The sequence below is a fragment of the Heptranchias perlo genome, chromosome 17, assembly GCF_035084215.1.
Source record: "Heptranchias perlo isolate sHepPer1 chromosome 17, sHepPer1.hap1, whole genome shotgun sequence".
NCBI classification, from domain to species: domain Eukaryota; kingdom Metazoa; phylum Chordata; class Chondrichthyes; order Hexanchiformes; family Hexanchidae; genus Heptranchias; species Heptranchias perlo.
Genome location: NC_090341.1, coordinates 48934529 through 48960521, shown reverse-complemented (window position 1 = coordinate 48960521; position 25993 = coordinate 48934529). Strand labels below are relative to the sequence as shown.

At 42.8% G+C, this 25993-nt stretch overlaps 1 protein-coding gene across 1 annotated transcript in view; it reads right to left on the bottom strand.

Annotated features, from left to right (window-relative positions):
• The window catches only part of rad18 (RAD18 E3 ubiquitin protein ligase), a 276395-nt gene that overhangs the window by 166481 nt on the left and 83921 nt on the right, over positions 1-25993 (bottom strand). The window contains exon 7 of the mRNA XM_067998963.1: positions 9355-9539. Coding sequence (XP_067855064.1) covers positions 9355-9539 — 185 coding nt within the window. The remainder of the gene's footprint in view (positions 1-9354; positions 9540-25993) is intronic.

Below are 25993 nucleotides of genomic sequence, written 5' to 3'. Positions count from 1 at the left end.
GGGGGATTTTAACTATCATATTAACTGGACAAATCAAATTGGGCAGGGTAGCCTTGAGGAAGAGTTTATTGAGTGTATTAGGGATGGATTTCTTGAGCAGTATGTAACTGAACCTACAAGGGGGCAAGCAACCTTGGACCTGGTCCTGTGTAATGAGCCAGGATTAATTAATAATGTCCTAGTTAAGGATCCCCTTGGAATGAGTGACCATAACATGGTTACATTCCATATCCAATTAGAGGGTGAGAAGGCTGGTTCTCAAACAAGCGCACTGAGCTTGAATAAAGGAGACTATGATGGTATGAGAGCGGAATTGATTAAAGTGGACTCGGAAAATAGATTAAAGGGTAAGACGGTACATGAGCAGTGGTGTTCATTCAAGGAGTTATTTTACAACTTTCAAAAAATATATATTCCACTGAGGAAAAAAGGGTGTAAAAGAAATGACAGCCATCCGTGGCTAAGAAAAGAAATCAAGGATAGTATCCGACTAAAAACAAGGACATATAAGGTAGCCAAACTTAGTGGGAGGATAGAAGATTGGGAAGTCTTCAAAAGACAGCAAAAAGTAACTAAAGGATTGATTAAGAAAGGGAAGATAGATTATGAAAATAAATTAGCAAAAAATATAAAAACAGATAGCAAGAGTTTCTACAGTTATATAAAAAGAAAAAGGGTGGCTAAGGCAAAAGTAGGTCCTTTAGAGGATGAGACCGGGAAATTAATGGTGGGAAACATGGAGATGGCAAAAATGCTGAACAAATATTTTGTTTCAGTCTTTACGGTCGAGGACATTAAGAATATCCCAACACTGGACAAACAGGGGGCTCTAGGGGGGGAGGAGCTAAATACGATTAAAATCACTAAGGAATTGGTACTCAGTAAATTAATGGGAATCAAGGCGGATAAATCCCCTGGACCTGATGGCTCACATCCTAGGGTCTTGAGGGAAGTGGCAGTCGGGATTGTGGAGGCTTTGGTAATAATTTTCCAAAATTCTCTGGACTCGGCAAAGGTCCCGGCAGATTGGAAAACTGCTAATGTAACACCCTTATTTAAAAAGGGTAGTAGGCAGAAGGCTGGAAATTATAGACCAGTTAGCTTAACATCTGTGGTGGGTAAAATTTTAGAGTCTATTATTAAGGAGACAATAGCAGAACATTTGGATAAACATAATTTAATAGGACAAAGTCAGCATGGCTTTATGAAGGGGAAGTCATGTCTGACAAATTTGCTTGAGTTCTTTGAGGACATAACGTACAGGGTGGATAAAGGGGAACCAGTGGACGTAGTGTATTTGGACTTCCAGAAGGCATTCGACAAGGTGCCACATAAAAGATTATTGCTCAAGATAAACAATCACTGGATTGGGGGTAATATTCTGGCATGGGTGGAGGATTGGTTATCTGACAGGAAGCAGAGAGTTGGGATAAATGGTACATTCTCGGACTGGCAACCAGTAGCCGGTGGTGTTCCGCAGGGGTCGGTGCTGGGTCCCCAACTCTTTACAATCTATATTAACGATTTGGAGGAGGGGACCGAGTGTAACATATCAAACTTTGCAGATGATACAAAGATGGGAGGGAAAGTAGAGAGTGAAGAGGACATAAAAAACCTACAAGGGGATATAGACAGGCTGGGTGAGTGGGCGGAGATTTGGCAGATGCAATACAATATTGGAAAATGTGAGGTTATGCACTTTGACAGGAAAAATCGGAGAGCAAGTTATTATCTTAATGGCGAGAAACTGGGAAGTACTGCAGTACAAAGGGATCTGGGGGTCCTGGTGCAAGAAAATCAAAAAGTTAGCATGCAGGTGCAGCAGGTGATCAAGAAGGCCAACGGAATGTTGGCGTTTATTGCTGGGGGGATAGAATATAAAAACAGGGAGGTGTTGCTGCAGTTATATAAGGTATTGGTAAGACCGCACCTGGAATACTGCATACAGTTTTGGTCTCCATACTTAAGAAAAGACATACTTGCTCTCGAGGCAGTACAAAGAAGGTTCACTCGGTTAATCCCGGGGATGAGGGGGCAGACATATGAGGAGAGGTTGAGTAGATTGGGACTCTACTCATTGGAGTTCAGAAGAATGAGAGGCGATCTTATTGAAACATATAAGATTGTGAAGGGGCTTGATCGGGTGGATGCGGTAAGGATGTTCCCAAGGATGGGTGAAACTAGAACTAGGGGGCATAATCTTAGAATAAGGGGCTGCTCTTTCAAAACTGAGATGAGGAGAAACTTCTTCACTCAGAGGGTAGTAGGTCTGTGGAATTTGCTGCCCCAGGAAGCTGTGGAAGCTACATCATTAAATAAATTTAAAACAGAAATAGACAGTTTCCTAGAAGTAAAGGGAATTAGGGGTTACGGGGAGCGGGCAGGAAATTGGACATGAATTTAGATTTGAGGTTAGGATCAGATCAGCCATGATCTTATTGAATGGCGGAGCAGGCTTGAGGGGCCGATTGGCCTACTCCTGCTCCTATTTCTTTTGTTCTTCGGGTGGTGGATGGGGTGCCAATCAAGCGGGCTGCTTTGTCCCGAATGGTGTCAAGCTTCTTGAGCATTGTTGGTGCTGCACTCATCCAGGCAAGTGGAGAGTATTCCATCACATTCCTGATTTGTACCTTGTAGATGGTGGAAAGGCTTTGGGGAGTCAGGAGGAGAGTCACTCGCCACAGAATACCCTTTCTTCTCTTACTTTAATGTTGGGTTTTTAAAGCAAAGTTTTAAAAAAGAACTCAAATGATAGATGGCTAAAATATTAATAAGCTAAGATTTGATGTCTGCCCCCCCCCCCATAGACTGTAAATAATAAGCAATTCATTAGCCTTTCTCAGCAATCAATAAACACTTCACATCTATTGTGTTGGGAAGTCTCTGGACCATCCTGGCTGTGAACCGAGGGTGATTAAACACAGTGACAGATTAAAAAAGTCAGTCAGGTCCGGCAAAGCCTGCAAAGTCAGTCATGTTTTAAACTGAAAGCTGTAATGACAGGCTTTGATGAGATCAGGAGAGTAGTTAGGAATTATTTTACTTAAGTCAAGTAAGACAATCTACTGATGCGGGGAAGCATAGCGAATGCATTATTTTGTGTTATTATGTGAAGATAAGTTGCACTGATTGAACTAAGTGAATCTGACTATTACGCCAGCAATATATTTTCACTTGCTGTGAAATAAAGCAGCATACTAATATGTATCTGGTCTCACCTCACCAAGTGTTTTCTCAGTCTGCCTTTGAAGAGATTGACATGCAAAGGACACAAAAATATCCTTTGCTTTTTGGGAATGGGGACTTATCAGTAATGCTTGTTTTGTTACAGTCTGTGGTTTCGTCATTGGATGAAGGCTTTGCTTGACTGTTGGTGCACAACCCAGAATCAACCTGCTTGTAAAATAACGAGATTGCAATCAGTGCCTCACTTCAATTAATGCATTGCATGGATTACCACATCCAGCTGTTCACTGCCAAAACCCGAGTCTGAACAGCTGAGTCATGTCGACCAGGTTCAACCACTATTCTATATTGTTAACTAATCTCACCCAAGGCAGCAGTCAGGGTGAAACCATTAGCCCCTGTATTAAGGAGTGGAAAATTGGTCATGTTTTCCACTTCCAAACAATATCTGGCTGGAGGTGGACCTTCGCAAATACCAGCTCAGATGTGATGCTCACCATGGTTGATTGGCCTGTCTACACTTACTGTTCAGGATTACACAAGAAGAATGGTCTCTTAGACCAAGTACTGGAGTGTGTCCGGTGTCTATGGAAATGTACCCTGACATAAGTCAGCGTCTTCGGGAGCAGGAAGAAGAAAGTTGGCAAGGAAAGAAAAGTAAGCACTGCTGGGAAGTTGGGATTTCTGTAGACCCAGTGACATTACTTTCAGCTCACAGTATAGTCAGCAAGATGATCCAGTAAACAGCAGCAAGAAACAGTAGTTTAGCTTCAATTCATCTGAATGAACGCTAGAATCGATTATGTAGTTAGAGGAACAGAGGGAGAAAATATCACTCACAAGCAAGTCCAAGGGCAGTGATGTTTCTCCCATGTAAGTTGCAGTGGTGGCTTATATTGGTACTTTTTCTCACCCTAAAATAAGATGGTATTGTGCATTTTTAATTACCCTCTGTGTTTGCTGAGGTAGTTAGCAGGCACAAGTGTGGAAGAAGAGGGAGTTGTAAAGTTAACAGGTGATTAACTGCAGTGAGTTCTCCCTTTCCATTTGCTGCACACTGAATCTCCAGGTATGGAGCAGTAAAACTATTGTTCGCACCCAGGTAACAAACTGAAAACCTTATATGCTGTGAAGACAGAAGTACCAAATGTGTTCGCTCACTCCCTCACACACAGTATAGAAGTGATGATCAGGATCACTGGTTTACAGAGACTCAATAAGCTAACTTCCATTTTTACTACATGGGATTTTTGCTAGTATTTAGGGAACACATTTTACAACTCAATCTGCTTATAATTAGAGCCACTGGTTTCTGATGACTGAGACAAATTCCATTTTTATTACAAGATTATGGGATTGCATTCCACAACTCTGTCTGTTTTTCAGTGAAAACCACACACCAGTGGCCTTGATGATGACTGTCACAATTTTCAGGCTTTGGCAATAATCTCTCGCAGTCAGCTTCATTGGTCACCCCTTAATCAGACTACATGTCCCCCACAATCCAGAGTGCATCTTTTTCTACCCAATAAAAAAGAAAGAAAAAACTTACATTTACATAGCATCTTTCATGACTTCAGGACGTCCCAAACTGCTTTACAGCCAATGAAGCACTTTTAAAGTGTATTCACTATTGTAATGTAGGAAACTTGGCAGCCAATTTGCGCACAGCTCACAAACGGCACTGAGATAATTACCAGATAATCTGTTTTTTTTTTTAAGTGATGTTGGTTGAGGGATAAATTTGGCCAGGACACCGGGTAAAACTCCCCGGCTCTTATTTCAAATAGTGCCGTGGGATCTATTACGTCCATCCGAGAGGGCAGAGGGGCCTCGTCTCATCTAATATCTAGCTTGACTCAGGAACTGTAATAGAGAACCTTTACCCCACATGCTGTCTCGTGAATTCTCCTCTCTTTGCGGAAAGCGGACTACAATGGTATTTTACTGAGATGAGACACAGAGGAGACTTTCAGTGGCCCCACCGGGCAGAAATGGGGCAGTAATGGCCTGGACAATTTACTGCCTCGTTCCCGCTCCCGATCCAGCTGATGTCATCCTGAAAGGAGCGAACCACTTGGCGCCCAAAACGCCCGCCCATTTCAGGCAATAGGCCCTTTCAATATGCAAATCTCTGTCCCTGTGGCGGTACAGCCGAAGAGGACCAAAAAGACAATGTTTAAAATTATTTTTTATGGGGCCAGGAGGAGCAGGAGTGAGCATTTAAATGAACTTTCAAGCTGCTTGCATATTGTTGAGAAAAAAATACTGATTTTAACACTGCAGTAATATTCTACATAAAAATAAAATCCAGCTCAGTCAACACAGGCACAATCCAATTGGTTACAATGACCTTTTGCTGGTATTAATGCAACAACATATTCATTATCTGAGGCAAGACACTGTGCAAAAATTGTGTCAATTGCTACCTACTGCGCCACACTGTAATCAATCGATCACCTTGTAGTTCAGTGCACGGGGGTGGATTTATGACAATTAACTATCAATTAACTTTACAACACCGTCCCCAATTTGCTTCTTGACTAAAAATTCTGAGCATTAAAGTATATCTTACAAGTCCACCACCTGCATCCCATCCCGTACCACATACTGCTGAATTATCACCCCCACTTTCACCGGCCTCCACAGGCTTCCTACCCTTGAATGCATTAATTGAAAGAATCCTCATCCTCGCTAACAAATCCCTCCATTGCCTTGCCCCATCCCTGCTGTTGAAACCTCCTTACATCTCAGCTTGCACCTTCCACTCTTCTGACACAGAACTACTGTGCTTCCCTCTCCCCTGCCCTATTGTTGATGGCACAGCCTTCAGCTATCACAGCCCAGCACACAAATTCGCTCCATAACCCCCTCTCCCTTGCTACATCTCTCCCCATCTTCAAACACCTCCTCAAAGCCTCTCTTTGATCACAAATTCCATACTCTCCTCTTCACCACTGATTCTAAGATCCTTTGCTTCTGAATTCCCTCCCTAAACCTCTCCCCCACTCCACCTCCCTCTCTTCCTTTAAGATCCTCTGTAAAACTTACCTTTTTCAGAAAGCTTTTAATCACCCCCCAACCCCCTTACTATCTCCATCTTTGGCTTGCCATCAATTTTTGACTCATTATGCTGCTGTGAAGTGCCTTGGGATGTTTTCATACGTTGACAGTTCTATATAAATGCAAGTTGTTGTTAAATCTTTTTCTAACCCCTGCTTAATTCCAGTCTGCCTCCCCACCAAATGAAGTGCCTTGGGATGTTATGTTACATTAAGTTATTTTATCAGTGCATTGCTCTTACTAAGTTCTTCCGATTTATCAAGGAAGATCCTGGATCATCTATGCCACTCTCAAACTCCAATGTAACAAACTCTGAAAGCTTGTGATTTTCAAATAAAATTGTTGGACTATAACTTGGTGTTGTAAAATTGTTTCCAATGTAACAGGCAGAGCTCACAACTGTACTGCCCAATTTCAGGAATCCAGAGCAAAACAGAAGATTAGGAGTTTTATCTTCCACGCTGAGAAGCATAAGTCAACATAGGTGATATGGGGACCACCCTGCTGACTATTGTAAAGTATGTCACTAGGCTCTTGGGCATAAATACTCGCAGTTCCGCTTTAATTGGGTGAAAAAAAAATACCAAGAGGAGTCACCGCAGCAACTCAGAGAAGGAAACATTTAATCCACTGTATTTTGCAAAAGCTCAAATTGTTTAATTATACAAGGTGAACATAAGAAATAGGAGCAGGAGTAGGCCATAAGGCCCTTCAAGCCTGCAGAAGTTGGACTTCTATGTGATTGAAAGATGTTGAAAAAAAATGACATGAAGTGATTGTTGACCCAGAGACAATGACTGCAGAGGCTTCAGTCAGTGCTTTAATGTTTTGTTGTTTCAATGATTCATTCCTCCTGAGACCCAATTTACTCACATTTCCATGAGCCAAAACAAGACATGAAGTGCAGGATCTTCTGAAATATCTCATGCCATAAGGCTTGTAAAATATTAAAACTCGCCTTCCCACTTGAACGCCGACAAGATTAATAGTCAATATTTTAAACTGTTTCTAATGGAGATATGTTCAACTTCCAGCCACTTGTGAGTAAGCATTGAGAGACAAAGGGCTCAATTTTAAAATCAAATTGCGGGTGCTTTGGGGGCAGGGTGGCATCGAAAATCCCGAGTGGGTTCGGAAGCTGGTTCCAACCCGCCGACTTCCGAGTTCCCCAATTAAAGCCGGCGGGACGATAGTTAAAGAACCAAATGTACCTCATTGAGGTACTTAAGGTACTTTATTTCTGACGTAGCAGATAGTTGAAATGATAAACTTACTTGGGCGGCTTTCCCACAGCTTTCGATTCACGCCTGGTCAAACCAGGCGTGAAGGGCCGGATCAGAGAAAAATAAACAAAAGGAATTAAATAAAAAACCATTGCACAAAGTTAAAAAACAAAATAAACCTACCTTTCCACGCTGCTCCGATGTCCAATGTCTCCCTCTCTAATCTTCCCCTCTCCCCCCCCACCCCTGATCTCCCCCCCCCCCCACCCGATCTTCAGCGCCTTCCACTCTCTGTTCCAGCACTGGATGACATCTTGCTCTCTCTCTTTCTCTCCCCCTGCCTCAATCAGGCTGGCTGCCGGGCGCGAAAGCCGGAAACAACTTTAATCACCATCAATTACATCGCGATCATGTTGGAAAAGGTAAGTTTTTTTTTAATTCGGGTTTGCCACGCGCACCTTCACCCCGCCGTTGCCAACCCACCACCATTTCAAAATTGAGCCCAAAGAGTATGAATGAAGTAAACCGTCTGCAAAAAACAAAATTCACAGGTAAAAGTGTTTCTCTTCTGCTATTTAAATTGGCTGGAGACTGATATCCCAAGAGTCCAATGAATGCATTTTCTTATTGTTCCTCAGGAAAATATTCAGACATAAAAGGGTGGTAATAACTAAATGTCTAACTCAAAATAAGAACAAGAACAGAAGCAGCTGGAGCCAATAACATGCCTCGTTGTATTTGTGATGCTACAATTCAGAGACAGCAGAATTCCCGGTGTGCCCAGAGATTTGTTTCCTTGAAGGTTGGGATTCACTTATCAGTTTGTATTTAATTTAAATACAAGTCAAAGCTCAAGGGCCACACAGAAAGTTTAAATCCATGTTCCCATTGATCTGCATTAACCTTAAATTGCTGATACTAGCAGATCGTAGTGTTCTCATTTAGGATTTATGTCGCAGCAGCCCTTTCCAAGTCTCCAGGGCAAACCAGCCAGTAAGAAATATGGGTGCAAAATAGGGCTTCAAAGGGTGGATTGCCATGGATTAAGTGGGCTGCATGTGGCCCAGGGGCCACAGTCTGGACACTCTAGGCATATGCAGCAGTGCTTAAAGTTTCACACAAAACCAGGGCAACTTCTGTGCACAGCCTGGTTCACCCTGCCACCCACGCGAAAATTACTTAAGTGTTTCTATGCAACATAATGATGTAATTCAACTTCTACGGCATTGGCTTAGATTTTCCACTTACATGCTCACCAGCCCACGATTTCCCCCCCATTCAGTTTAATGGACAGGAAAATCATGGGGAGATGAGTGCATTAGTACAAAATCCTAGTTAATGCATCTGTTACCTGTTGTTCTGAATGTCTGACTGGAAGTGCTGTAGAGCTACCACTTTCAAATGGATCGTTAATCATATGGCTGAAGTATCAGGCGGTCACAAGTCACAATTTAGGAAGCTAGGGTCAGTTAAGCAGCACTGTTTTACCCAAAGGAAAACAGACTTGTGAAATACATTGTGAAGAGGCAGGTATAGATAGGATCAAGAGATGATTGGAGACAATACAGGTTGAGGGATTTGGTGAGAAGGTGGGTTGGTGGCACTGCTTTCTGAAAAAGGGCTAACTGACCTTTTCCACACTATCCTCACAGTTCAGAGGTCTTTTGCAGTTCACATGAGTTTAAAAAAGTTACACTGTAAACTTTCAATTATTTTAATTCTAATATTCTTTTCCATTAGATCAACTTTTTTGGGGGGGGGGTGCGGGGAGAGGGGTTGTACATGCTTTCCTCACTTTAAATACATATAAACATTATGAACAAATTTTCAGAAAGAAAGAACTTGCACGTACAATATGTTTTACTTAGAAGATCTTGCTCACCTGATCTGGGGTTTAAGGAGTCACACTGTGAGTTGTACATTTGTACGAAGCCCTGATGTCTTTTAACTAGCTGTGCTTTGCTGCCCTGAGGTGACAGTCCATACTCCTTCAACTTCTTCCTCAAATCCCGGTCAGAAAGCAGATTATAAACTAGTTTAGGCAGCAGTTTCCTTTTGTTCACAGTGCTTAAATGGAAAAATAAACAAGAGGACACATTTTGTTAATCATCGCTCCCCAGGATAAGGTTACAGTTTGATCACAGCAATATCTGACAAATATACTTATTGCTTTTTAAATCAATGTGATAATTTGCATGTATAAAAACAACAAAAAAATTGTATTGCAAAGGGATGAGGGAATTCAGTTATGTGGAGAGACTAGAGAAGCTGGGTTTGTTTTCCTTAGAGCAAGGAAGGTTAAGGGGAGATTTAATAGATGTGTTCAAAATTATGAGGGGTTTGGATACAGTAGAGACAAACTGTTTCCACTGGCAGGGGGGTTGACAACCAGAGGACACAGATTTAAGATAATTGACAAAAAAGCCAGCGGGGAGATGAGGTGAATTTTTTTTATGCAGTGAGTTGCTATGATCTGAAATGCACAGCCTGAAAGGGCAGTGGAAGCAGATTCAATGGAAACTTTCAAAAGGGAATTGGATATATACTTAAAATGGAATAATTTGCCGGGCTATGGGGAAAGATCAAGGGAGTGGGACTAATTGGATAGCACCTTCAGAAAGCCGGCACATGCACAATGGGCCGAATGGCCTCCTTCTGTGCTGTATGATTCTATGACACACGTGCACGCAAAATGTGGCAAATATTGGCAAAAATACGATGAGAAAAGAAAGGCAAAAGAGCAATAAAATCCACCTGTCCTGACAAACCCGTGCCATCATATTCAATGGATCCAAACTAGCAGTTAGCTTCTACGTGAAAGGTATAGCTCAGTTACAGTGCAGAGCCGCTTTGAAAAGGTGACTTGTTTCCACATTCATTCATGCAGAGAACAAAAATAAAAACTTTGCATTCTGGAAATCTGAAATAAAAACAGAAAATGCTGAAAATTCAAAGTTTGTCCAACAGGCAGCTGAAAGAGAAAAGACAGGGTAGGTTAACGTTTCAGTGAAGACCCTGTGTCACAGACTCCATATTCCCAAAAGGGGGCTCCATCTGAATTGTTAATCTGTCTTTTTTTTTAGTTCAGATGCCGATGGACCTTCTTTGCATTTCTAACATCTTGTGTTTTTATTCCATCTATGGTGCAGGGCAGCTTCACCATCAGGAGGGAATAGCAGCTTAAAGGGGCAGCTGAAAACAAGCCAATTGCCAGCCTAAGTATCCCACAACGAGAGTGTTTTTGGTACAACAACAACTTACAATTATATAGCACCTTTAACATAGTGAAATGTCCCAAGGCGCTTCACAGGAGCGTTATCAGACAAAATTTGACACCAAGCTACTTAAGGACAGGTGACCAAAAGCTTGGTGAAAGAGGTAGGTTTTAAGGAGCGACTTAAAGGAGGAGAGAGAGGCTGAGAGGTTTAGGGAGGGAAGTCTAACGCTTAGGACCTAGACAGCTGAAGGCACAGACACCAACGGCACATTTACCTGCACCACGGCTCCTCCAACCAACATTACATCTAGCTCAATAAAAATAAATAAAGTTTAAAAACCTAATCATGAACTTGCTTTCTTTAAAAAAAAGGTTCCCTGAAATATTTTTTAGTTATGAATTTCCACTAACTAAATTCTACAAGTATTATTTTGAAAGTATAATCAAACCAACAGAGCACTTAGATCACCTCAGAAACTAAATTAAATGCAATGTGTTTCAGGATCTATCCAAGTGCAGTGAACAAAGGGAAGTGGAACAGCCCTTTCCTGTCAATTGAGGTGCTCACTCCACAATGTCACTGCTGCAATTAAGATAAACTCCATAACCTCACCAGTTAATAGCTGTCGCTTTGCGTCACCATTAGTTCAAATTAAAACCCAGGAAAAGTAACACTTCAGCTGTCTTTCGAAAGTAACTCAGAGAATTGAGGGAAGAAAGCAATCTGAGCTGCCCATCGCCCTCTTCCAGCAGTCACGGAGGGTACTGAACAATGGGTTCACTGGAATCCGCATTACTTGCCCTCCCAATTATTTCATCACAATTTTCGCTGGACAAAGCCTTGTGTTAGATGTCACCACACTGCACAGCATGCACAACATAAACTGACTGCACAGCCCAAGAAAGATTAAATTTGGGCTATTTGTACTGTATTATACTAGCCCACATTTTAATTGGAGGAAGATATATGGCTATGGGGAGAGAGCTGTGCAGTGGAATTAGTTTTTGATTGTTGTAGCAAAGAGCCGGCACAGACACAGTAGGCCAAATAATCTCCTTCTGCGCTGTAAACCTGTGTGGTTCTATTTCCATACCTATATTTTTGTGTACTATGTCCAAGATTAAAATATGGGAGCTCGCGATGATTGCTCAATTTTATTGTCCACCAGGTGAGGAGGGCACCTCCATTATGACAGATAATGGGAATTCCACTGTAAAAAGAAAATGTGCGTATTGCTGGAGAGGAAAAAAAAGAGAAAAGGGCAGCAAAAAATACAAATGATGGATGCTGACAACATCACAAGTCTGAATGCAGCTGCATTATATATTAAACTAGCTCCATCCTTTCAAAGACGCAGAAAAAATGAAGGACAAACTAGAAAATAAGGCCTGTACATGCTGGATGCAACAGGAGAAATGTTACACTTCATCGGAACTGACATAAATAGCACTTAGTTGCTTCACTGAACTGGTCATACTTCAAGAAAATGCACAGAGGAGGATGGTGAAGGTCAGGGCTCATTCTAAGTCCATGTTTTTTCATTAAACTGAATATAGTTCCATTATCTGATCAAGTCTGCAAAGAGAGCAGTTTAACAATGTATAAATTCCCAGAGGTAGAAGTGTAACCATCCATACAATGATTCTCTACATTCAATGGGAAAAGGCTGAGCTAAAATAGGTTCTGCCATTATTTATAAAATCACAGAAAGTTATTCTGTCTACTCCTGATAATTCAAAGTCATTTTTACCCAATAACTTGAATGAATAACTAAGTGGGAGTTTAGTGCTAAAACAACCTGAATTATCAGATAATCTGAATGAAATGACTTTGAATTAAGAGGAATACGTTGCAATGGCCTGACTTAGGGCACAACCTTACTTTTAGTTTTTTTTTTAAAGTCAGAGTAGCATTCTTCTACTTTTTCCCGCCCAATTTGGTCTGCTCGCATCTCCCTGATGCCTGTAGAATCATAGAATCTTACAGCACAGAAGAAGGCCGTCTGCCTGTGCTGGCTCTTTGAAAGAGCTGTCCAATTTAGTTCCACACCCCAGCTTTTTCCCCATGACCCTGCAAATTAGTCCTCCTCAAGTACATGTCCAATTGCCTTTTGAAAGTTCACCCCCCTCAAAACAGTACCATTTAGATTACACTGCTTCTCCATGTTGTTCCTCCCAAAGCACATCACTTCACACTTATCAGCATTAAATTGCATCGGCCCTGTGTCTGCTCATTTCACCAGTTCGTCTATGTCCTCCTGAAGTCTGCTACTATCCTCCTTCACTATTTACTACGTTGCCAACTTTTGTATCATCCGCAAACTTCGAAACTGTACTCATTTATATATAACAAGAAAAGCAATGGTCAATACTGACCCCCGGGGGGACCCCACTGCATACTTCTCTCCAGTCAGAAAAACATCCGTTCACCACTACTCTCTGCCTCCTATCTATTAGCTAATTATGTACCCAAATTACCATCGTCCCTTTAATATCAGGTGCTTCTATTTTCTGAATAAATCTGTTATGTGGTACTTTATCAAATGCCTTTTGAAAGTCCATATATATAACATCTACTGCACTACCTTCATCAACCCTCTCTAATACTTCATCAAAGAACTCAATCAGGTTAGTCAGAAACGATTTGCCTTTAACAAATCCGTGCTGGCTGTCCCTTATTATCCCATGCTTCTTCAAGTGAGAATTTTGTCTTTGACAACGGTCACTGGTAGTTTTCCCACCACTGATGTTAGACTGACAGGCCTGTAGTTACCAGGTTTATCCTTCTCCCCTTTTTTGGACAGGGGTGTAACATCTGCAATCCTCCAGTCCTCTGGCACCACTCCCATATCCAGGAGGATTGAAAGATTGTGGTCAGAGCTTCTGCTATCTCCACCCTTGCTTCCCTTAGCCATCTAGGATGCATTCCATCTGGACTGGGTGACTTGTGACTGTGTCAATGAAGCTCTGAGCCAGCTGCTTGGGATCCACAAAATTGGGCCCTGTATTAGCCCCTGAGTTTAACTTGCCTTTCCTAGGTCAGATGCTTATCCTCCACATGACTAAGAGCACAAACTAGTGGAGTGGGTCCCTATAGTGAAATGGTACATCAATGTACAGCAACACTACAGTCTACCTTTGTTACAAGTACTGTGTAACTGGTAGGTGGATCCAGTTGATTCTTAAATTTTCATACAGTATGAGACCAAGCATCAAGGATCCATCTGTAAGATGCATGTACCCCAGGCTACACAACAAGTAAAGCTGTAACTTGAGATATTAAGCAGCAGTATTAAAACTTTATTCTCTGCATTTCTCTATTTTCTGGAACTTTCAATGATCGATTTTCCATTTTCACCGACTCACCAAATTTCAACAATCCCAGGATTGTATGGCTTCATGCTCAATCATGTTCCTTAAGACCGTAAAATGAAGACAAAGTATTGTATAAGAGATTTAGCATCATGGCACAGTACACTAGAGTGGCTATACATGGCATCATGGCACAGTACACAAGAGTAGCAACACATGGCATCATGGCACAGTACGCTAGAGTGGCTACACATGGCATCATGGCACAGTACACAAGAGTAGCTACACATGGCATCATGGCACAGTACGCTAGAGTAGCTACACATGGCATCGTGGCACAGTACGCTAGAGTGGCTACACATGGCTTCATGGCACAGTATGCTAGAGTAGCTACACATGGCATCGTGGCACAGTACGCTAGAGTGGCTACACATGGCTTCATGGCACAGTATGCTAGAGTGACTACACATGGCATTATGGCACAGTTCTCTGGAGCAGCTACACATGGCAACATGGCACAATACACTGTAGTGGCTACACACGGCATAATGGCACAGTACACTAGAGTGGCTACACGTGGCATCATGCCATTGCACACTAGGGTAGTTACATCATGGCACAGTATGCTGCGGTAGCTACATATGGCATCATGCAGTGAATATAAAAATCCAGAAAAGGCCATTCCCCCCTTTAAGCCAGCTTCATCCAGAGTCCATGTATGATTATTCCATCGTGGATGTCTCTCCTATTGATCCCCTACTTTAAGTAACATTAAATTCCTTCCTCGACCTCCCCTGAAAAAAAGCACACTATTAATGTCTCCGTAACCCTTAATCCCTCCTTTCAACACCTACTAGTCCAGTCCCTTTTAAAGATGTCAGCAGACCTTGCATCAACATCCCAAGTGATGGGATGTGGGTTTCTACACGTGACTAAATATCTAATTCCAACTGTGTCATTGTAAGGAGATACCAAACAGAAACCAGTCATTTCCTGATGTGAGATTCATCACCAAGCCTCTCCTACACTATTTTAGCAAATGGCTTAGAGGCAAGGGAACTACTTGCTACCCCAATTCACAGTCAATGGTGGTGCTGTGGAGGGGGTGGGAGAGTGAGAGAGAAATAATTAATTAAAAGCAGTAGATACCTTGCCCCTCAAAAAATCATAGGAGAAAGAACAATTAATGCTACTACTTTCACCAATTTATTTAATCTCTGGAGAGGTGACAAGTAGGTAAAACCAGCAAGATAAAACTCGAACCGATCAAAAATCTTGTAATAACAGAGGCCCCCAGTCCGGCAACGCCTCAATTTTAAAATTCTCATCCTTATTTTTAAATCCCTTCATGGCCTCGCCCCTCCCTATCTCTGTAACCTCCTCCAGCCCTACAACTGTCCAAGATCTCTGCACTCCTCCAATTCTGGCCTCTTGTGCATCTCCAATTTTAATCACTCCACCATTGGTGGTCGTGCCTTCAGCTGCCTAGGCCCCAAGCTCTGGAATTCCCTCCCTAAACCTCTCCACCTCTCTCTCCTCCTTTAAGATGCTCCTTAAAACCTACCTCTTTGACCAAGCTTTTGGTCACTTATCCTAATATCTCCTTATGTGGCTCGGTGTCAAAATGCTTGAGCGAATGCATGAACAATTTAAGAAAGGAACTGTATTAAACTGAATTGCCTCATAACCCTCAACGTTAGAACTTTATTTTTGCCATTTGTGCTATTTAGAACTTATTTGTGCCATTCCTGTTTCACCAACTATACAGGCAGCCTGCAACTGCACATTAAGTAGGGAAATGTCCCCTCCTGTGACATGAAATGAGGCAATGGGTTGTGGATAGTAGTGTTCGTAATGACACTGCAACAAAACTTGACAATGTCGCTTAAGGGGCATTGAACACACAAATTCTCTTCAAAGCTGCTTCTAACTGGCATTTATAAAGCAAAAAAGTGGTAACCAAAGAGCAATGGAGAAACATCAGTGGGTAACATAGAAAGCTTGGAATGAGAAAGAAATAAACTCAAGAATGAGGTGTACAAATATCTCGCTTTAAAACATTCAGGATGAAGGGGTAATTCCTCTTTAATGATAAATAGACTGATTGATTCAGAACTAAATACCCTTAAAAATGTATTTACACTACAACCTAGCATTGGTGCAAAGCAGTTTTACTTCCTACCTGTGCTGATAAGTTGCAGTGTAAATGCAGAGCCAGGGCCTGGCTTGACACTGGAGCAAAATTCTCTCCTCCAGGAAATCATTCTGGAGTGAGGGCAATCCCTGACTCCTGATCAAGGACATCTGGACTTGGTGCAGAGCAGGCCAACATGGATGAGAGCACTGAGCTTTGAAGACAGGCTTGATACCTTGGGTTTGTATTTGTTGGAGAGATGAGACTTAGCAGGAATCTGATCCAGGTATTTAAGATAATGAATGGTGATGGAGGTGATAGAGATAGGTAGATCTAGGGCACCCCCCCCCCCTCCTTATAAACTGAGGAAGGAGGGAGTGGGATTGGATGCCCAAAAGTTTTACTTTTTCAAGCATTTCCTCGGCATGTAATGGTGCCTTCAGGTAGTGAAGTGTAACACATTTGAATATTTACAGAAGAGTTATTTCATGAGGACACAGTGAGTTTGACAGAAAATAATTTCAAACTGATTTCAGGGAAATTCCCTGTAAAGTGTAATATACACACAAGGTACTATTTCTCCGTGTTGTCTGAAAAGCCCTTGCAAACACTGAGTGCGCCAGAACATGGGAGATTTTCCCGTAATCTGTCTCTTGAAGGTATAATGGTGTTGTTTCCTCATTTATATCGCATACCCTTTATTCCTTACAATCTTCACTTACACAGTGAAGGGAAATAATGGCAGCTATCATTCAGGAAAGCAAATTGCAGAGGGAGATGAGAACTGGCATTATTATTCTTTACATTTGGCATTATTAAGCCACCTCTGTCCAAGCCCTGAGGCCATCAGGTAACCAAGGAGATTCCAACTTCACACGTCAGCATACCAAGAGAATAAACACGGTACAAACAATGCACTTAGTGCTCAACAAGCCCTGACCCACCTTTTTCAGCTTTGCTGATAGCCCCACATCAAGGAAAGATTCTGAACCTGTCCTAGTCCTGGAAAAATGTACAGATCTCTAACAGCCTCCCTATGTGCCTGTAAATGCCATGGTATTTAACCTGTCGCATGCCATAACCCCAACAAGGTGTGCAAATTTACCAGCTTCAATAAATACCTATGCTAAAAAAAAAGCCTCCTACGTATATTATGACAGCAAGGTAATGGATTCCAGCTGCGTCAGCTCCTTTGAGGGATTTGGGTTTGTGCACATACTTGTGGGCTCCATAGTCTGCACTTCCTTATTAATATCTTTCTTTCATGTTCAGTTCTTTTTAATATGAGTGGGGTTTGCTGTTTTTGCAGTTGACACAAATCATGCGGAGCTGGAAATGAAATTTCATGCTCAAAAAGAATCCTGAATAACGTCTGAAAAAATAGGCAACACAAACGGCTTTAATTTCAGGGAGCTGAGTCTTTGAGGGTTTTCTTTAACCCTTACCACACTGTGGCTATGTTCTAGGAATGGTTTTGTCTTTAAGGCATTGCAGATTGACATCTGTGGTATGACCTTATCGATCTTTACATTCTGGCCTTTTGATTGGCTGAAAAGAAAATCATTACATCCAAAAATCACATTGTTTGCATGCCGCTTCTACCTTCAAAATTGGTGGTGGGAAGCCGGAGGAGGGAATCAGCTAAGAAAGGGATTTTTAATTTATCTTGAGAGAAGAGGACAAAATAGATCATCAGATTATACGGTGGATCTTCCTTGGCATTGCTCACAGCAAGTTGCAGTATAAAGTGCAAGTTTGATGTATGTTATACAAGTTTTCTACATGTTGTTACTCTTGTTGTTTATGACTTTATCACTCCCTATCTATATAACCTTCTCCGGCCCTACAGCCCTCCCAGAGCTCTCAGTTTTTCTGACTCTGGCCTTTGGTGTATCCCCCTTCCCTTCAACCCCACAATTAGTGGCTGCGCCTTCAGCTGTGTAGGCCCCACGCACTGGAATCTCCTCCCTTCCACCCTCTGGATGTCCACCTCCCTCTCCTCTTAAGACAAGCCTTAAAACCAACCTCTTTTACCATGCTTTTTGTGACCCCAATTAATATCTCCTTCCTTGGTTCAGCGTCCATTTTTTTTCTGACTGTGCCTCTGTGAAGCTCCTTGGGATATTTTTTACATTAAAGGCGCTATTAAGCGCAAGTTGTTGTTGCGTTTGTGGACTTAACCCTCCCTATCTCTGTAACCTTCTCCATTCCTACAATCTTCCCAGAACTCTCCGTCCCTTTGAATCTGGCCTCTTACACATCCACCACTGGTGGCCAAACTTTCGGCCGTTTAGGCCCCATGCTCCGGAATTTCCTCCTTAAACCCCTTCACCTCTCCACTTCCCTTGGCATCCATTTTTGCCTAGTTGCACGTCTGTGAAACGCCTTGGGGTGTTTTTCTAAGTGTAAGTGTTACATAAATACATGCTGCTGTAATGCTTGGCATATGAAAGTCTTTTTTTTACACACATGCTAACCCTTTTGTGGTGTTACTTGTGGGCAGATTGGTGTCTAGGACATTTGGGATGTTTAGCTACTTAGGTGGAGCTGTGTTTAATGTAGCCTGTTCACTTTAAGGCAACTACTCCCTGTGGCTAAGTGTTCTAAGCAGGCATTTTCCCAGGTCAGTTAGAGGCTAACTATTGTTGTTCAAATGTGATGGATGCATTAGACACAAGATTTATTTTTTGAGAGAGAGAGCGAAATTAAAGTTAAAACAAAAACAGGAAAGAGAATAGGGGACAAGAATATAGAAAGGTTGAGCAGCAGCAAAGAGTTAATATTTGAAACTGTTCCAAGCATTGTAGGTTGATATTGCAGTAAAAAAAGCTCCTGACATGTAAGCAGATTCATTAATGTAACAAAGTTTGAAATGTGACGGTTTCAGTCACTTAAACATTAGCCTATGTACTCTGAACACAAGATCAAATAGGTTTGTTTCCTGAATGGAATTAGGAGCAGAGTGCAAACCTGTCAACTATGTGAAAGGAGGATCCACAGTCAATTCGACTGTGCAATTATCCACTGGTATGACTCAAGAAATTAGACCCGTTAAAGTAACACAATGCAACCCGGCTGAAAAGGAACCACATTACACAAGTAACAAAAAGCAAAATATTATAGATGCTGGAAATCTGAAAACAAACACAGAAAAGGCTGGCGTTTCCAGGATGGGAGGAGGGTTAATATTTGGGGTGGAGACCCCCCCCCCCCCCCCACCAAATCAGAACACTACTGCTGAGGTGATCAGCACCCTTGGTGTTGACCTGCTTTTTTTTTCACCATTCTTCCAGACCACTGGAGCCTGCTGCCTTGCTTGTGCTTCTTTTTATACCTATCCCCCTTTATCTATTCACACATTCTGTGTCTCATAGATGTATTTTATTTCTTTGATTTCTCTCCTTTTGTCTCCTACTCCTATCACTTATGCCATTTAACCATCTCCTGTTCTCCACAGGTCAATCTATTTCTTTTCCTGTGTGTTTTTTAAAATCTTTTCCTTTCCCCTTGTCCTGTTCCTTTTTAAATGCTGTTCATCTGTAATATCTTCCAGTCCTGAGGAAGGGGTCTTAGGACCTCAACTGTCAACTGACTGACTTCTGTTTCTTCACAGATGCTGTCTGACCTCCCTTTTTTCCCTTTGAGTTGCTAAGTATTTCAGCTTTTTCTGTTTTTGTTTTCACATTACACGAAGTGTTCCCTATCATCTCTGTCGATAGCCTGCAACTGCATTCTGTCAATGAGATCACCTGGCCCACAATACCACCACAGATAACTATGGATGAGGAAGCTCATTCAGCCCATCTTGGTTCATCTATCCAAAAAGACTGTACATTTCCTCCCACTGAAGCATCAATGATCCCTCGGATTTCATCTCCGCTACTCATCTGAAAGTCTATTACATGTGTTAATCATTGGGTAAAGAATTTCCTGATATGTAAAATTCACCTTTTCTTAGTTTGCACCTGCAACCCCTTGTCCCATTCTCAATTTACATTCAATATTCCAGATTTACCTTTTTCATTCCCTTAACTGAGATCACCTCTCAGGTACCTCCCTTTCTAGTCTCGAAAGCCCAAGTTTTTCCCATCTTTCCTCATAGCTCAAAAGCCTCTGGGCTCAGCATCATGGCTCTCCTCTGCTTTGGCTCCAGTGCTTGAATGTTTCCCTCGTTTCTTGGCAATCAGAACCAGACACAGTACTCAAGCAGGGATCTGACCAGCACTCCATACAGTTTAATCACAACTTCCTCTGGACTTATATTCTGTTTAGCTTTGCCTGCAGCCAATACCAGGGGCTTTCTCCTCACAGACCACCATCCAATTTTACACCCCTCAGCTCTTACTGAGTTTAGCACACATATAATAAAACAGATATTAACCAAACATTCAGACTTAAACTTCCATTCTCAGGCAGTCAACAGGTTGGACAGTACATCCAGGAATGTAAAAGACAGAAATGAATTTTAATAGATTGCAGCTGAGGCTCTGTGATAGCTGTGGGTAACTCATGTTATGGTACTGAGTCATACAAACTAGTGAGGTCCCAGGTCCAATTCCTAGTTTGTATTAAATTAGTTGATTTTAGCCTGGACAGCGATAGGGGCGTTACAACTGGCCTCAGCATGCATGGGCTAAGGAGGAGGCAAAACAACAAATCAGCCAGGGTTCCCAACCCTGTTTTTAGCTAATGGAAATGAATGTGTGTGGATATCAGGTGACGTAACACTGGGTTCAGCTGTGATGCCCCCATGATAGAACAGCTGGCTGACACGATCTTGATTTACACATGAAGAATGCCTCACACCCTGTGAAACTGTACCTCAGCATAAGTTACCAACTTCAGGAGCGCAGACAAGAATAGAAAAAAAAAATCACCATCACTTGTGTCTTGTGAATTCTGATGAATCTGGAAGCTGAGAGCAGATTTCGTGATTTTTAATATCAGGTCATAACAATACATACTTCTGGGTGACGACAGCACTTACGACCCTGGTTAGACCGCACCTGGAGTACTGTGAGCAGTTCTGGGCACCACACCTTCGGAAGGACATATTGGCCTTGGAGGGAGTGCAGCATAGGTTTACTAGAATGATACCCGGACTTCAAGGGTTAAGTTACGAGGAGAGATTACACAAATTGGGGTCGTATTCTCTGGAGTTTTGAAGGTGATGGGGTGATCTGATCGAATTTTATAAGATATTAAGGGGAACAGATAGGGTGGATAGAGAGAAACTATTTCCGCTGGTTGGGGATTTTAGGAGTAGGGGGCACAGTCTAAAAATTAGAGCCAGATTAGAAAACATTTCTACACACAAAGGGTGGTAGAAGTTTGGAACTCTCTTCCGCAAACGGCAATTGATACTAGCTCAATTGCTAAATTTAAATCTGAGATAGATAGCTTTTTGGCAACCAAAGGTATTAAGGGATATGGGCCAAAGGCAGGTATATGGAGTTAGATCACAGATCAGCCATGATCTTATCAAATGGCAGAGCAGGCACGAGGGGCTGAATGGCCTACTCCTGTTCCTATGAATGGTTTTAAAAGCCATGTGCTTTTGTTGGCTGTCAATATTAGAAGCGCACTAACAAGAGGTTCTATCCTGTATAATTTCAATCAATCCCATGTGGTTACAATAAGGCTGATGTTGTGGTAGCTTTAACCCTGGAATGTTGCACCCTTGATTCAAAGCTCAAAGTTTGGCTTGTGATGGACATTTGCTCCAGGTTTTCCCAAGATGGTAAATTTTCAGTTAGAGCCCAAACGTTTAGTGAACGAGGGAAAACTTGGGTGTTTTTTTTTATTCATTCATGGGATGTGGGCGTCGCTGGCGAGGCCGGCATTTATTGCCCATCCCTAATTGCCCTTGAGAAGGTGGTGATGAGCCGCCTTCTTGAACTGCTGCAGTACGTGTGGTGACGGTTCTCCCACAGTGCTGTTAGGAAGGGAGTTCCAGGACTTTGACCCAGCGACAATGAAGGAACGGCGATATATTTCCAAGTCGGGATGGTGCGTGACTTTGAGGGGAACGTTCAGGTGGTGTTGTTCCCATGTGCCTGCTGCTCTTGTCCTTCTAGGTGGTAGAGGTTGTGGGTTTGGGAGGTGCTGTCGAAGAAGCCTTGGCAAGTTGCTGCAGTGCATCCTGTGGATGGTACACACTGCAGCCACTGTGCGCCGGTGGTGAAGGGAGTGAATGTTTAGGGTGGTGGATGGGGTGCCAATCAAGCAGGCTGCTTTATCTTGGATGGTGTCGAGCTTCTTGAGTGTTGTTGGAGCTGCACTCATCCAAGCAAGTGGAGAGTATTCCATCACACTCCTGACTTGTGCCTTGTAGATGGTGGAAAGGCTTTGGGGAGTCAGGAGGTGAGTCACTCGCCGCAGAATACCCAGCCTCTGACCTGCTCTCGTAGCCACAGTATTTATGTGGCTGGTCCAGTTAAGTTTCTGGTCAATGGTGACCCCCACGATGTTGATGGTGGGGGATTCGGTGATGGTAATGCTGTCGAATGTCATGGGGAGGTGGTTAGACTCTCTCTTGTTGGAGATGGTCATTGCCTGGCACTTATCTGGCGCGAATGTTACTTGCCACTTATGAGCCCAAGCCTGGATGTTGTCCAGGTCTTGCTGCATGCGGGCTCGGACTGCTTCATTATTTGAGGGGTTGCGAATGGAACTGAACACTATGCAATCATCAGCGAACATCCCCATTTCTGACTTTAAGATGGAGGGAAGGGTCATTGGTGAAGCAGCTGAAGATGGTTAGGCCTAGGACACTGCCCTGAGGAACTCCTGCAGCAATGTCCTGGGGCTGAGATGATTGGCTTCCAAAAACCACTACCATCTTCCTTTGTGCTAGGTATGACTCCAGCCACTGGAGAGTTTTCCCCCAATTCCCATTGACTTCAATTTTACTAGGGCTCCTTGGTGCCACACTCGGTCAAATGCTGCCTTGATGTCAAGGGCAGTCACTCTCATCTCACCTCTGGAATTCAGCTCTTTTGTCCATGTTTGGACCAAGGCTGTAATGAAGTCTGGAGCCGAGTGGTCCTGGCGGAACCCAAACTGAGCATCGGTGAGCAGGTTATTGGTGAGTAAGTGCCGCTTGATAGCACTGTCGACGACACCTTCCATCAATTTGCTGATGATCGAGAGTATACTGATGGGGCGGTAATTGGCCGGATTGGATTTCTCCTGCTTTTTGTGGACAGGACATACCTGGGCAATTTTCCACATTGTCGGGTAGATGCCAGTGTTGTAGCTGTACTGGAACAGCTTGGCTCGAGGTGCAGCTAGTTCTGGAGCACAAATCTTCAGCACTACAGCTGGGATGTTGTCGGGGCCCATAGCCTTTGCTGTATCCAGTGCACTCAGCCGTTTCTTGACATCACGTGGAGTGAATCGAATTGGATGAAGACTGGTTTCTGTGATGGTGGGGATATCGGAAGGAGGCCGAGATGGATCATCCACTCGGCACTTCTTGCTGAAGATGGTGTAAGGGGCAATGGGATGATATAACATTCCACGCATCTGAACAATGCCTCCTGCTGTCCTCCACAAGGAGAATAACTAAATTGCGAAGGGGGAGGGGGGTGGTGATGAGAAATTATGAGAATTACTATCCCTCCAAAAAACATTAGCAATGCTCACTCCTCTGATGGCTCAGCAAGTAAATGCAGCACGTGGTGTAGTACTGAGCCCCAGGTTTAATCCCTAGCTTGTTCCGTGTTATCTAATCTCAGCCAGAGCAAGGACGAGATGATACAATAAGTCTCTGTGCTCCACTGAGGGAGTGCTGCACTGTCAGAGGTGCCGTCTTTCAGATGAGACGTTAAACCGAGGCTCCGTCTGCCCTCTCAGGTGGACGTAAAAGATCCCATGACAGTATTTCAAAGAAGAGCAGGGGAGTTCTCCCCGGTGTCCTGGCCAATATTTATCCCTCAACCAACCTCACTGAAACAGATTATCCGGTCATTATCACATTGCTTTTTGTGGGAGCTTGCTGTGCACAAATTGGCTGCCACGTTTCCTACATTACCACAGTCACTACAGTTCAAAAGTACTTCATTGGCTTCAAAGCGCTTTGGGGCGTCCTGAGGTCGTGAAAGGTGCTATATAAATGCAAGTTCATTTTCTGTTCATAACTATCCAGTGATCCCTGAAACAAAAGTGCGCATGTGGGTGTCAGGTGAGGACATGATTGGGCGTGGCTGTGATATCTGTAGTCAAACTGTATAAACTCAGATGTAATTATGGGCATTCGGTTGAGCTACTAGATCCCAGCACGAGCCGGTCCCTTTGGAAGAGGGGTTTTAAAAAAAGGAAAACCTGGTGAAAAATATGGCTTTGCTCTAATCTTTATGTACAAATTGGAAAATCTGAGTGTATTTGCCAAACCTATAACAGACCTGCAGCCCACTCGCTTTATTCTGAAGTATCAGGTCCCTGTTAAAACTGGATTTAGGCAACAAGTGGCAAATTTACACTTGAGGTTCTTTAATCTGCTGGGCTTCCTGTTCCTTCTGGCCACTGCAGTTGTCACCATCAAGCCACTCTCAATTTAATTAACACTTACAAAAAGGAAACAGAGATCAACAATCACACGATCAGCTGGGAACAGAACAGCAGAGTCAGAAAGGCGCAGGACGCAGCTCACAAGATTACTCTGTTGCTCTGAGGAAAGGAAAACAATTACAGGTTCAGTAAACAATTTGATGTCTGGAACACTGGAGATTACAACAAGTGCAGACAGCCTGTTAAAAGCGAGGACTGTCTTCATTGGGTTTACTGAAGCTCATTCCACGTGCTTCCGCTTAGAAACCTTAAAGGTCTGGCATATGTCTCCAAGAGACCATGTGAAAGAAATTACTTAGTTACACGTGAACTGGCACAGCATGCGGACCAGACAGGGAGTTCTCTTGAAAATCAATGGCCAAAGCAACCTGGAGCAACAGAATAATAAGGGTCTGTAAGGTCATTTGCTAAACACTGTCTGCAGTTTAAAAGCCACAGAAAAGTTAGAGGAGTATGAAGGCAACCTAGGCAGAACTTTTTGATCCAAAGGGCAATAGACTTGTGGAGTAAGTTACCAGGGAAGTCAATGACGTGAACAATACACATGGACTCAAGAGGCATAATGTGCACTTCTGCAGAGAGAGAAAGTATTGAGGGATATGACGAGAAAGCAGGCAGGTGGGGTTAAGATCAATTAAAAAGGAACAAGCTCGTTGGGACTAACGCCTGTTCCATGCTCCTAACATTTCTCATGTTAAAAAACAATTAACTCCCATCTGAAGGACTGGCACTGAAATGCAAAACCTATAACATGAAATAGCATCGCTAATATCAGACACCAGATAGTGAAACAAGACAATGATCCAACCTCTGTGCTCTGATGACTAAGTGTAATCATAGAATCTTACAGCACAAAAGGAGGCCATTCGGTCCATCCTGCTCAGCCGGTTCTTTGAAAAAGCCATCCAAATAGTCCCCCTCCCTGGCTCTTTCCCCATAGCCCTCAAATTTTTCCTTTTCAAGTATTTATCTAATTCCATTTTGAAAGTTACTATTGAATCTGCTCCCACCAGCTTTTCAGGCAGTGCATTCCCGATCATAACAACTCGCTGCTTAAAAAAATGTCTCCTCATCTCACCTCTGGGCTCATTTGCCAATTACCTTAAACCTTAAATTACCTTAAAATTACCAAATCTGACCTGTTTTCTTCCCTGACTTTCACCAACACACAACTTCATCAAAGAAGAAAAAACCAACATTAACTCATGCTCAGCAGTGCATAATGAAATATAAAAAACAGTTTTCAATGTAACTCTGAGGCTTTTATGGGCTGTGTTAAAGCCAAGA